Consider the following 14,215-nt stretch of genomic DNA (forward strand, 5'->3'; position numbering starts at 1 on the left):
CGACGGAGGATTATGATTTATATCTCCTCAGGTTTCATCTCCAAACTGCTAATTAAGGCACAGACGGCAGTTGCAGGATAAACAGGTCTATAACAACCCGCCACTCCCTCTTCCACATCCGACACCTCTCAGCATCCACTTAATTACCGCATTCTAAATTATTTGTCGTTATTAAAGCTATGAGAAACTTCCCAGCGCTAGCAGGATTTTGAAGGTGTCCAACCGAATATAAAATCACTCCCTTCCATTCAGGCCTTCCTCTGAACTTTAATGGAAGGGTTCGATTTTTCGATTGACTTTAGAGTCTAAAGTCACTCCCTGAAAACATATGACTAGTTTGCTAGAAGTAACATATTATAGTTCGGCCTAGCCTTGTGGAAGGCTTGGGTCCTGTGCAATGAGTGCGCTCATGTAGGTACTGGTAGTTAGACAGACAGTTGGGCCATTCAATCATTTCAAACAGGGTCGATTGAAATGATTATACGGGCGAATTACAGGCCTGCGGCAGCCGAAGATACCAGATTATTTTCTTTTTTTTGTCAAAGCATTTGATTAATTCCTCGCTGTCGGGATCCTCATCCTCATCCTCATCGTCATCCGCTTATCCGGGGTCGGGTCGCGGGGGGAGCAGCTCAAGCAGGGGGCCCCAGACTTCCCTTTCCCGGGCCACATTGACCAGCTCTGACGGGGGGATCCCGAGGCGTTCCCAGGCCAGTGTTGAGATATAATCTCTCCACCTAGTCCTGGGTCTTCCCCGAGGTCTCCTCCCCACTGGACGTGCCTGAAACACCTCCCAATGAAGGCGCCCAGTGGGCATCCTTACCAGATGCCCGAAACACCTCAGCTGACTCCTTTCTAAGTAAAGGAGCAGCGGCTCTAATCCGAGTTCCTCACGGATGGCTGAGCTTCTCACCCTATCCCTAAGGGCTGTCGGGATGTAAAGAGAATTTGTATGTTCCAACCTAGCTTTAAAACCACTTCAATCGAAGCAGAAAACTGACTTAACGGAAAACAACAAAATACCCGTATTTCCTTCAATAGATTTACGGCACTATTGGAAAAACATAGACAAGTTAAGGGCGATTCTTTTTTTCTGTAAATATTAAATCATTCCTCTCATTCTTTAAGAATAGGACAACCTGAATCCATGGAGAGTGAAACCAAATGGCGTAAACTTTTAGCAGAAGGTTATGACGAGTATCAACTCTAGCACATTGCAGAGTGTGCGAAAGCAGGATTTAATAAAGGGGACAAAACATTCCTTGCCATTCATTCCATTTCATATCCGGCGTAGCTGGTGAACTACATTCTGGTGTTGGTGTTTTGATCCAGCGCTCTCCTCTGTTGAACTCGATGTGCTCGTTCTCTCACGGGAGATAATAACCCATATTCCAGGGTGCCTGCTAAGTTTCTATATGTTGCTCTAAGGTCATGTGTACTTCTCGTTGATTGAAAATAGTTGAGGGATTTAGAATGGTTATGCTTATTGGGGACTTAGAAACGGCCAACGTCACATTGCCTTGATTGAAATTCCCAAAGATATATGACACTATGATGAATTGATTGTACACTTAGTAATTCACCTAAATGTATTGTCGCTCCGATATTGATCGTATGCTTTGATTGGCCTCAGTCTCCCTTGGAACCGACCTTGTAGTAAAGCATCTGCTAATGATAGAAATTGTCTGGCATCCTCTCTTCTCCGGCCGCTCTGATTTGTAGTGTTGGGATGAGTCTTACGGGAGAACAGTCACAGGTGTCGGGTGGCCTGTCAAAATGCAGGTGAGAAACAACTGGAAAGAAGTCATGTCTTGCTTAAACGTCAGTTTGTGCGTGACCTATAGGGTTACATCTGTATTCATGACATTAAACCCTGTAAGTGTTGCAGGGTTTCATGTTAGGGTGTTGACAGATGTATGCCTCACCGATGTGCCAAGAGAAACCTAAACCAATGTGAGATGATTGCTACATGTGTTGTCGGTTTGTTGTTTGTCTGGTTGTTCATTGATTGTTTGGCAGGTTGATATGTTGGGTAGTTGTATTCGGTTGGTCTGTTAATAGCTGGTTTGGTTGGTTTACTTATTCTTTGATTCTTTTCGACATCTATGTTGAGTTGTTTCTCTAGCTGTAGGGTACTTTTTCAGCGAGTCTAAACAATATCTACTGTAGTCATTACAAGATGCTACCTCACCAGAAATGTGCATGTGGGTGCATGCACTCACGTCTTTACGACATCATCACGTTGTTTGTGTTATTACTGTGAGAGGTGCTGACATCATCAGGTTAAAACAGTACTTGGGGGCATGCACATTACACAAGAGAATTGAGAAGAACGAAAAACAAAGCCATCACAGGGGTGTTTGTGCCTCCTTGGACCTTCTGAGGTCAACATGGAGAAACAAAGGCGTCTCAGCTAGAGACAAGGCTGGTTTCGTCGCTGGAGCTAAAGCTGTGAAAACGGTTTAATAGCTGTTTCCCAGCATTCATAGAAAACAGGAAGTGGGCGTCTTCGCTTCCGCTCAGAGATCATGTGAGTTATGTATAGCCGTTGGTTCTGTTTGCTTTCAAATTGAAAATCCGAGTTCAGGCATTTCGAGTTTTCCCACTTCTAGAAAACAAATCCATGAGAAATATACAACACTATACACAAGCCACTATACAACAGTCCCAGTGTATTATGGCTAATAAATAACATAAAATACACCTGATAGGCATAGCACAGATTATTTATTGCTATTGGAAGTTTTGCGTAATATTAGGAGGAGTTTTTGGCTTCACGGATGCAAAAGTTACCGGCAATGTGAAAATCATTCATTCACACATTCTCCTCACTGAAAAAAGGGCGTCTTTTCCATTTAATTCCCTCCCAAATTATGAGAACTTGCTGATCTTATCTGTATATATCTAACAGCACAACTTTATCATTGGCTGGCACCTGTGAACAAACAGCTTGACTCCTCTTTCGAAAACAGTGGTGTTGATGTTTATAAAAAGAAGAGAGACATAGCCTGGTTCAGGTCCAGGGCTGGTATCACTCCAGCAGACCTGCTCTGCTGCTATCGCTGTTTTAGCAGAACTGTTCTCCTATCACAGAACATTGCAATCACAACAGGGGGCTTTTATTTTCCCAAACTGATGGCAAACAGGAAAGAGTCACTGGTGCCCCAGAAATCAAAACAAGGCATTCAAAAAAACGAAATGCCTCAGTGTGAAATAAAACAGGGATCTGTGTGTTGTTTCTATGTAAAAAAAATAAAATAAAAAGAGAAGCCAAAACCCCACATGCTATTTGTATGATTTCTAATGATTGTATAAATTCTAATGATATATGCTGTTTGCTATGCTATGACCTGTATGGCGGTTGTACTTACACGTCCATGGAGTAAACAAGTAGATAGTATTTCAGTTTTTTTGTTTTTTTCCAACTGCCCTTCTCCAACATTCATAATGACAACTTCTAAACCACCAAAGAAAGAAGCCATTGAATGTGTACACATTTCCATATACTTGTCCACATTAGAGAATAATTGAATAAAAAGTACATTCTCTCTATTTTACTAAGAAGACAGCTTGCCTATTCCTTTCTAAATAGACCACAGATTTTTTTTTATCCAAAAAAGAACAGTTTCCATTGCCTGAGTTTCTCTCAAGAGCAAACAGAAACTCTGGATTTACCTAACCCTAACTTCAAAGCGCTTTATAATCTCATATTTGCCTTGGGAAGATATCTGATTCAAGCGGGCAGAAAGATGCCAGACCTTGTCTATTGTTCAGGTGTGACTTCACAGCAGGGGAACTACCCCCACCTCAAATAGCCGCTTTCATGAGGTTGCATGTGCAGTTAGCTGTTAGTTAAGCTGCTTAGTTACGGCTAGTAGTTACCACTGCTCGTTATTTTTAAAGTTATCCTAGTTCAAGAAAATATTTACCAATTATTCAATGAATGACCAAGGTAGTGATTGAAAAGTGTTTTGATTTATTTTCGGTGAACTATAGTGAGCGTGATATTTTAGTTTCATGTAAAGTTAGCTTTGCATAACATAAAAACAGAAAATAAAAGTATATGGGAAAGACTGGAAAGCTAGCAAGGTAATTGAAGCGAACATAAAAGTGTAAAATGTGAGGGACAGGCAGGCATATCTGATGGCCTTGAGCAGGAAACAGGAGAGGCCACATATGAGTGCTCCCTGTAATGGTATTAGATGGAGCGCCACATCAAAGCTGGACAGTTATTCAGAGCAGACGGACAGACAGTGTGTGTCCTATGGCATTTGTGAGCCCCCCTGAGTTGAAGAATGCAGGCTTGTTTAAGTGCAAAGCCGAAGACTTTAGGTATGGAATATTTGTCTGTCAGTTTATGCATATTTAGACCCTGCCTGTATGTCATTCACGGTCTGAAGAACTCCCTCCCAAAAAAATTACCTTCAGCTGAAGTATGCTTCACATAAAGGGAGGTCCAAAAGGCCCAAGTTTATTCCCCATTCCCTCAACAGGCAAACAAGAGAATATTGTTTTAAATATTTCAACATCCAAACAGGAACTTCTAGGCAGGACTTGAAATGACCTTTAATTTAAATTTAAATTGCCTAATTAAAGAGCAATCATCGAATTGCACTGCAATAAAGGAGAAGACAAATCACTATTGGATGATGTCATTGGGCAATGTTAGCTTATATGGTAACTAACAACACCTGCCACAAATTAGAGTTGATTCAAGTAGATAAGTGCAATGACCTGTTGCACTCCCAGAGAGAGTGTTCTTGCTGTGTTCAATATCTAATGTGTTTTTATCCTTCTCTGTCTTCCAGGTAAAGGGGACATGGTACTGGACAGCGAGGTAGTCCTCACCAAAATGAAGGTCTTCCAGAATTTCAGCGAGAAGCTCCTTGTTTCGGAAGATTCCTTCTCCAACTCCTCCTGCTCTGTGTCCGTCTGCGAGCAAGAGGCCTCGGAGCCGAACAGAACCACAGAGGAGAACTCTCGCGTCAACGAAGGCCCTGGATCACGTTCGGAGGAGACCGCTCCCAACTACCTGTGCGCCATATTCTCAGACTCCCAGCTGCCCCGGCTGTACAAGTTTGAGTCGGAGGACTCGGGAGTGGAGCTCCCCAGCGGCGCCAACTCCCCATCCACGCCGACGGGCTCGGAGCAGAGCTTCGTGGTGCACAGCCGAGAGTCTTCCTGCGACTCCTGCCACCTTAAAGCTTCAGCGCCAGTTTCCGATGAGCGGGTATCGTCGAGCACAACGGCTGAGTCAGAGGAGAAACAAACCAAGGACGCTGATGGAAAGGACGTTTGCGAGGATGTTGGTGACACCGTTGGTGACGACGTTGTTGACGACATTGTTGACGACGTTAGCAGCAATGTTGGCGATGATGTTGTTGACAACGTTGGCAGCAACGATGGCGACGGCATTGAGGACAATGGCCATGACGTTGAGGACATTGGCGGTGTCCTTGAGGACACCCTCCTCCAATCAACAATGACAGAGGAGGGAGTTAGTTTTTGCATGGAGCTGACGGACATGACTGTAATGGAGGACCCGTTGGAGGCCTGTTATGTAGATGTTCTTGAAAGATCTCCAGATTCCGTGGCTCAGGTTGTGACTTCTGAACCTCAAGTGGCGGTTGAGGAGGAGGAGGAGGAGGAGGAGGAGGAGGAGGAGGAGGGGCCAAGGGAACAGCCAAATACGGAGATCCAAGAAGGCAAGGAGGAGGAAGATGTGTTCCTTCCGTCGACATCAGCCCTGAGGAAGAGCAGTACGAGTGATAGCCTTGAGGACTACATGGATGAGTGCTGCCGACTCAGCGAGGTAAGAGACTTATGAATATGGTGACATGTTCAGGCTCTGCTAGAAGATGTGTTCAAGTTCTTCTAGAAGACCATGTCTTGTCACCATGTCACCAGGAGATTTACGACGTCCTGTCATTATCTGTAATTATCACCCCCGCCCCCCTTAATTACGGCATCTCAACTCGGTCACGGTAAAGAACTAATTTTCATCATGTTTGCGGAGGCATAGAAATGAAGTAATACATACAATGTACAGCCCTATTGGAAACCCTCTTAGATAAATTTCTTCAAATGGCAATTCCTTATAAAATTTGTTTGACAGCCTTATCTGCAGAGTTTAAAAGCTTTAGAAAAGTCGTATCGTAACGAAAATAAATGTAACAATACATTTCAAGAAAAACCTTAATTTACAACATGCCAAACAAAAAGCTAAGACCCCAATAATAAAATATCGGCAGAAGTGATTTAAAATACGTTTGACAGTCTAATCTATTGACTTCAACCGTGCACTTGCTAAAGAGTTCCTGGTAAGTATGAAGGCAACGTTCATGTTCAGGGGATCAAAGAGATGGACTTCTTCAGCTTGAGAAAGTGAAAACAGAGAATCATCTGAAAGAGCAGCTGACAGGTGTGTGAGCTGCACACCTGTCATAACCACCGGGAAACCTATCCCCCCCTCCCTTTCATCACCTGACCTGGTTCTCAAATTGCTAAAAAAGCAATAGCAATGTATAACAAAAATAGAGTGGGATTGTGGAATACATATAATGATCATTCTTAATGCAGAAATGTGCCAATATTGAGAAATAACAATCCATTAATTTAAGTATTGTGATGGTGAGCGATGTTATTATAGGCTTAACATAGTTATTTATTTGACCGATTTTGATTTCTGGATCTCTGGAGCGGCGGGGGGGGCCGAAACCTTTTTGGTTTATTAATGGTTCAAAATGCCACAGTGAAGGTAGACCCAACCGTTACTTCCATGAACTTCAGCCAATTTCCCAGCACAAACAATGTTCTTCTTCAGTCATTGAAAAAAAAAAAGAAAGAAAACGGAGCAATGAATCCAATCCATGTTTCCAGGGCAGAGATCACAGGTACAGTACATTTCTTCACCTTTCACTCTAACATCTTCTAGAAACATCTTCCTCGACGTCGGAATCACAGCTCCCAGGTATCTGAACACCTTCCCGCCCCTCTCTTTACTCCCGTCCTCCACAACTATGTGACGTTCAAAGCAACCTTTTCAGGGGACCGGCCAGGGCTTGTATATCTCTGCGCCCGTCAGGAAAACCTAAACCACACGAGAGCACAGGGGCGGATGGGGGGGGGGGGGGGTGCAGAGGTCCGCCACTCTTTACAGTACAAGAGAATGTTTTTTTCTCTACCTCCCCCCCCTCCCCCCTACCCCCATGTCACGCAGCACCTGTTCATCTGTGTTGAGGGAGCGCAGATTGCTCGGTAGATATTGTCACCGACCGCCGGCCCCTCTCTCATCTGAGGGCCGGCCTATTCTCCCACGGGGGCCCCTCAAAACTTGCAGGCCTACCTGGATGCATCAAACAGGTGTCAAATAGCTCAAATTACTCACATATCTAGCCAGATAAAGGGCCTTTGATAGGCTGTGGAGGGCTCCTGCGGGGAAAGGAGAGAGTGGCAAGGGGTTTTCCTTTTGTTTTTGCGTTCTCTGGGGCCCACCACAGTTTGGTTTAGGAGGTCCGTCGCTGACAGAGGAGGTACAGTCGTACACATCTTGGTTGTCGTCACTTGTCACCCTTGCCAATAATGTAATTCCTTTTAGCTGCTTTTGCTGGTAATTAAAGTCTGTGGTGCATGGAAGAGGTATATAATGGTAGGGACACACACACACAGGCTTAACTGTAGCTTGTTAGTCCAAAAATAAAAATAAATATGCCTCGCTGCAGATATGTAACTGTAGTTGTTGGGTTTTTTCCAGTTAATTGCAGAAGTATTAATATTTGTCTGCCAGTCAGTCTGACGTCATTCATGTGGGATTGTTTATATGTTGTCTGATATCATGTTCTCTATATCTATGGAGTGAATTCAAAGCATATTTTCCTCATCAGCACTGAGCGGTAAAACCTGGAACAGGGATGATACACCCTGATGCTTCGTTGAAAACCGCGCAATGGCCTCTGAGAAATTCCTCAGCTGTAGCGCATGAGTGTTCACAGTTAATTGCAGGCATGTGAGATTAATGTGCGATTAATTTCGCTCACCATGGGCTTGTTTGAAGTGCCATTCATTTAAAAGGCATAGGGTGCGGCCGTTTTTCCAAACTTGAGTCCAAAAAAATTTGTAAAAAGAGAAATAACGAGTAGGTTTATCTCAAACTGAATCGTTTATGTGAATCCCAGAATCCTTTCATACCACAAATACATGTTTTACTGCTATCCAAATGCAAAAAATGTAACAAACCTTTTAACTAACATCACAAATGACGAATCAGATATTTTTCCAACTGAAATGTATAACACATTTACATAATAACTTAATGCAAACCTTTTGGTATGTGGTTCAAACTGAATTACTGGCTAAACAGAACATAAGCTAGACCCAGAGCAAGGCAGGGGCGAGTGAATCAACTCTGAACAGTGACCTGGTGAAAGACATACCTCAGGGTACGCACACAGGAGACCACAGGAAGACGATCCGGGCCAGGCCATCCAAAGCACCTTTCCCTCTATCGCTATCACTTCGCTCACCCCACATCTGGCGGCTCATTCCTTTCCATCCCTGTCATGTTTTCTGGAAGAAAGTTCGGGAAGCAGCCCTGAGGAAGAGAGAGGTGGAAACATTGCAGTGGAGGCCAGAGATGGAGGCCATGTTTGTTTCCATGAGATCTTCACTGTTATTCTGGGATCTCACACGCTCGCAGGTGCTTGGGACTTTTCCATCACTTGATTTATTGTGGAAGGTTGAAGAATTATACAACTATGGATACTGCTTTACAAATGCAAGCTGTATTCTTGCACATCAGCATTTATGCAGCGAAAACTTAATACAACTGAATACTGTTGTACAAAATGCAAGCTGTACTTTCGCCCATTAGCATGTATGCAGCGAATACATAATACAACTATGGATACTGATTTACAAATACAGGCTGTATTATCGACCATTAGCATGTAGGCCTATGCTGCGAATATGTAAAACAACTATGGATAATGCTTTACAAATACAAGCTATATATATTATCGGCCATTAGCATCTATGATGCGAATACGTATCATTTAAAAGTTTCGTTTTGGTCAAATGTTGTTTGACGGCATTGTTAAAACTTTGTTTGGATCTGAGGATATGATGTATGTCCGATCCATTGGAACGGTGTGACGGTTTCATGTGAACTATCAAACCCACCCACAAGTTTCACATTCCGCCACATATTCCTACTTCAGTGTCCTCCTGGGACACACAGAGGAAGAAGGGAAATGGTGTATTGTCTGTGTGAATGGATGTGTTTCACTGAGTTTGTGACTCAACCCAAACAAACCCGGCCCCGCCAAGACACCACACTGACACATTCTAACGATGGATCTTCAAAGCATTTGCAAGCAAACTTCCTCAGAAAGAGAAGATAATTCAGGGGAAATACGTGATGCTTAAACGTGTAGTGCAACCACGTCATCCTACCTCACAGGAAGCCAGTGACATGAGTTAGGCTGCAGTGTCCCATTGTTTGGTTCCAAGCCATGTTTTTTTTTTGCGGTCAGTGGCACGGGAAAGGGGGCTTCGGAAGAGGGGGGGTGGTGGTGGTGGTGGTGGTGGGGGGGGGGGGGGGGGGGGGGGGGGGGGTGAGGAGGCCCCCAACCTGAACTCGCATCCTGCTTTTGTTGGGACACTTTTTGGAATGTTGACGATTGTGTAAATATTTGGTAGAAAATGACCTTCTCGGAATGCTTTTTTTTGGTTTCCACACTAAAACGTGAACATCTGCACCTCCCGGGCCAAGGTGCGTCAGGCCGCGGATATTACGTAAACCCCCCCCCCCCCCCAGTGATTTCTTAACGGTTTACTTTGTACGCTTAACATTCTACAAAAATTCCATCCAAATTAAATTTCACAGTCTCGACTGCCTGGTTTCCAAGCAGCAGGCCTCTAATGGCACAGCGATCGCCTGCCAGTTAGTGTTAACAACGGTAAACCCAGTCTTTCCATATCTTCTATCTTATCTTTATCTCAGCTCTACAGCTTTAATAATCATAACAACGTTCCTGTCGGGGACCGTGAAACATACGTTAGCAGGGGCTATCTGGGATGCTTGAGTACACAGTACCCCATAATGCATCTTTAATTACAACGGGAACAACGACCTCACAATCCATCAACCAGCCCCAGCTAAAACCCCACATTCTGCTTGTGGTATGTGATGATTATGCAATTAAACGCGAGGAAGAGGAGAGCCCTGCAGATAAAGAGAGTGGTTTTCGTCATCCCGTTTCATTTCTGCTCAGTGTTAGTGCAGATTTACAGAGACAAGCCGCCGCTGGGCCAGTGGAATGCTTTTAAACGCTGTCAAACTGATACCAGGCATTAAAAGCATTCACATTGTGTCGAATTTACTTCAAACATGCGTAAAAGAGACAACAAGGAGGGTATTGGGTTTGAATCCTGCAGTCCTTTCACAGTCTGCTTAATCTTTGTGATAGTTTGTACAGTTTGACTAATACACTGTACTAGCTACTACTAATATTCTTGCATGCATGCTTAACATGTTTCACTCGTACGCATAATCTGCTTTGGGTCAACGCACACCAGCTCCTCAGCAGAAGTTGTGTATCTGATCCAAGGAATGTGTCTAAACCCATTACAAATTGTTATACAATTACACACAAACATTAAAGTGCAGACACATCAACTCAGGGATCGCCCCAAGCACAGAGTCAAACTCCCCATTAGGATCCATCTCCTACCTCTGGTTGAACGTCGGGCCTCTCTGCTTAACGGCAAAACACAGCCTCTAATCGTACCTCTTGACATGGTTTTCTCTAGGGCCATAGTAACTCTTGACATGGCTCTCTCTAGGTCCAGCAGGCTGGCTCTAACACCCCTCTAGGCTCGGGCCTGGGCTACCTGGAGCACATCTGCCGGCTGATCGAGAAGATCGGTCATCTCCAGGAGACCAACCTCCGGCTGCAGAAGCAGATCTGTGGAGTTCAGAAGACCAGCCGGGCTGCCAAGACCAGAGAGGTATGAAGGGGTAGAGTGGAACTCACACACACACACACACACACACGCTCACAGACACGTGCACAAACATGCACAGGCACACAAACACCGATAACACATCGTTTTGTTCTGTGTGGACGCCTCCCTTAGATACCAGCGAGAGGGAGTATTGACTTGTTTTCGAGCCTGATTCCAGTGTGAGTTTTTTGCTTCCAAGTGGACATAGATCCCTCTGTCTCTGTCTCTGGGTGCTTATTGATATAGTTGTGTTAACAGGGCAACAGTATGTTTGTTTTCTCTCGCTCAGCATCTGGAACAATCTAGATGTTTAGATTGGAATCAAAGAAAACATGGACTAAATTAAAATCCCCTGCCGCCAAATGGAAATCTATAAACAATATGGTATGGTATTGAAAGAGCCCTCAACATAAACAAATGGTAATAAATATACTTTAACAATGAGGAAAAAGTAATTCCACCTGTTCATTTCTTTTGTCCTATTTTTACTGGGCAAAAAAGCAATGATAGTATAATTGTATAGTCATTTATAAATATATTCTGTCCTGAACGGAAAATGCATTTTGCGCCCAGGGGATGAAAACGCTTTCAACTGCAGCTCTGTTTGAGCTCAGCAGGAACTTAGACAGGACTTCAAAGCCATCAAATATGGGTTGAAATAAAGAAATTAAAGAGAGAGGAAGTGAGCGAGAGGAAGTGGAGAAGAATAAGAGGCTGTGTTTATAGAGAGAGAGCGATGTAGATGGAGTATTTTAAATGGTCATTAACACAGCCATTTCTCTGAGGTTTCTCGCTCTGAACACTCATATATAGACAACAGTCATTTTCCAGTTATGTGAGGAATGCCGAGCTCCAGGTGGATCTATAATCCAGACCCTTTGGGACAAGGTCCGTCCTCCCTAAGACCACACCGGGTCTATCCCCTGTTGCCGTCCCCAGGGTCCTGCTGGGCCTCTCCACATGACTCCGCCACGAGCCATTCAGAGTGGTGGAGTGGAGACACACCCACACGACTGATCAAAGGAGGGCCGACCCTGGACCTTTGAACGGGGTTGAGGTCCCCTCGGTGTGTAGGGGTCCACTAAGGCCACGTTCAGCCACAGCATAGTGAGCACAGCTGGACAGAGGAGAGGTATGGTGCCCTGTTCCCACACATTGTGGGACATTTCTGGATCACCGAGGAATGTAATCTACGGCACCGCATCACCCGTCTATCAATGTATGGATGATGGAGGCCTACACCTTATTGCAGTGTGGATGACTAGGAAGATATATCCAGTTGCATACGGATGCACCGTATGCAATGCAAGTGTATTCACAAATGTGTATATAGAAACACAGACATGCCGTTTCTGGCCATTATCAATTCACCCCAGAATTTGCTGTTAATAGCAAGCTTTACAAATAAACAGTCCCCCGAAACCAGGCACCTTTTAAAGGAGGATCCAGAGCTCAAATTAGCTCATTCAAATACTCAAAATATCTCTTAAATAGCTCTTCCCCTGCTTCTAGACCTCAACACACTTTGATGATGATTGCCTTAATCCCCCCCTCTCAACAGTGGTATAGGGAGGAAGGGGGGCAAGGCCATGGGTGAGTGGTCTTTTGCGGGGCTGAAGGAACCCCCTTTTGGAGTCTGATGGAGGTGACCCCTCCAGGGAGGCAGGCATGGGTAGGTGGGAGGGAAGGGCCAAGGGAAGGACGAATGGAGGGAAGGAAGAAAAATTAAGAATAAAAAAGGGAAGGAGGAGGAGACGAAGGAACGAAGAGGAAGGAGTGAAGGAAGGATTGTAAGGAAAAGACATGTCGAGGTATTTAAGGTGGGGGTTTTTGGAAAGGGATCAGTATGTGGGTGTTTGACTACTTGGGAAAACCAAGGGTAGGACAGTCTTCCTGTGGGAGAACGCATGGAGGAGAGCTTCTCTCTTAACAAACCAAGGAGTGACTTCAAAGTGTCCAATCTAACTGAATTTCTTCAAATTCAAACAATGACACCTCTGTAGGTGATGCAAAAGACCTCAGAAAAGGGAGGCTGTGGAGATGATTGTTGGGGAGGGGAGCCCGTTAACAAGTGTTGTTCCAATGGTTCATCGGCTCTTTGCTGTGCCAGCTACGCTGAGCGGTATCTCCTGAGCATCTGGGACGGATTCCCCGCTAAACGGTGTGAGGAAACAACTTCGTCTATCAAGCTTACTACCGTGACATAATATATGTCACGGTATATTTCGAAGTCCCAATTGGGATGTGAGCATGGGACAAAAGGAGAAGCAGGGACTAGGATTTGATCCTTCTGGGATTTGATCTGATCGGCCTGAAAGGGAGCAATCATGCGAGCCAGCTGTGTGATCGCTGGCCCGTTGAAAGCTTTTGTATGAGGGGGAGAACAGGAAACATGTTATGGTATTACAGTGTGAGATGTTAAGCCTGCCGACGTGGACCACTTGACGTCATCACAACATTGATTCAGCTGTGGAGAGGGAAGTTACCCTGATAGATGTTATCGCTAGTTTCTTGGCATGCGTTGTTGAAAAGGTGACTAATAAGTCTGGAAACAAGCTTAGCGGCTGAAAAGGTTGTTTTTTATTTAATGGTGTCGAGTGTGTGTAGCGTGTAGGCAAGGTGCCTTCACACTGACCTTCAACCTTAACACTAAACCTTATAGCGTGTATGTGGTAAGGTGTCCTGAATCCTGACTTTGGGCTGTCATTGGAATCAGACTATTGTTGCTGTTGCACATATGGAAGTGTGCTATTGTCCTTGCGGTTCATAAGTATGATCTGCGGGCTGACTGTGAGCCAGAGTGATGTTGTCATCCTCTATTGTCTCGCTAACTAAGGAAGGAGTAAATCTCGGGACCACAAACAGTGGTGGACACACACCTGCTAACACGTGCACTTGCACCACACATAAGCTCAAACATCTGTTCAAAACAAAACTATTTATATCATGTTCGCATATTCAGTCATTTAGCAGACACTTCTGTGGCTGTGGACAACCAGCACTCTTCTGCTGCCACTATAGCCACTGCACTCGACTCGTGCCCCCTTATCAGTTATTACAATCATTATCACATCTAAATATTATATAAAATTTACAATTATTATTAGATTGTGTCATTATTTTTTAATAAATAGCAGCTATTGCAACTACCATAAATGGACAATTTGAGCAAATGGAGACATGCTTGTTGACCCTTTTACTGTTAAGTTAC

At 44.3% G+C, this 14,215-nt stretch overlaps 1 protein-coding gene across 2 annotated transcripts in view; it reads left to right on the forward strand.

Annotated features, from left to right (window-relative positions):
* Positions 1 to 14,215, forward strand: part of si:ch211-250c4.3 (uncharacterized) — a 30,285-nt gene that overhangs the window by 8,403 nt on the left and 7,667 nt on the right. The window contains exons 1-3 of one of the 2 annotated variants that reach the window (XM_030379618.1): positions 1 to 85; positions 4,809 to 5,812; positions 10,843 to 11,007. The exon at positions 1 to 85 is cut by the window's left edge and continues 209 nt beyond it. In XM_030379618.1, the coding sequence (XP_030235478.1) occupies positions 4,820 to 5,812; positions 10,843 to 11,007 (1,158 nt within the window). In that variant the 5' untranslated portion in view covers positions 1 to 85; positions 4,809 to 4,819. The remainder of the gene's footprint in view (positions 86 to 4,808; positions 5,813 to 10,842; positions 11,008 to 14,215) is intronic. The other variant, XM_030379617.1, reaches the window with a different exon arrangement.

This window comes from Gadus morhua, chromosome 15 (genome assembly GCF_902167405.1).
Source record: "Gadus morhua chromosome 15, gadMor3.0, whole genome shotgun sequence".
NCBI classification, from domain to species: Eukaryota; Metazoa; Chordata; class Actinopteri; order Gadiformes; family Gadidae; genus Gadus; species Gadus morhua.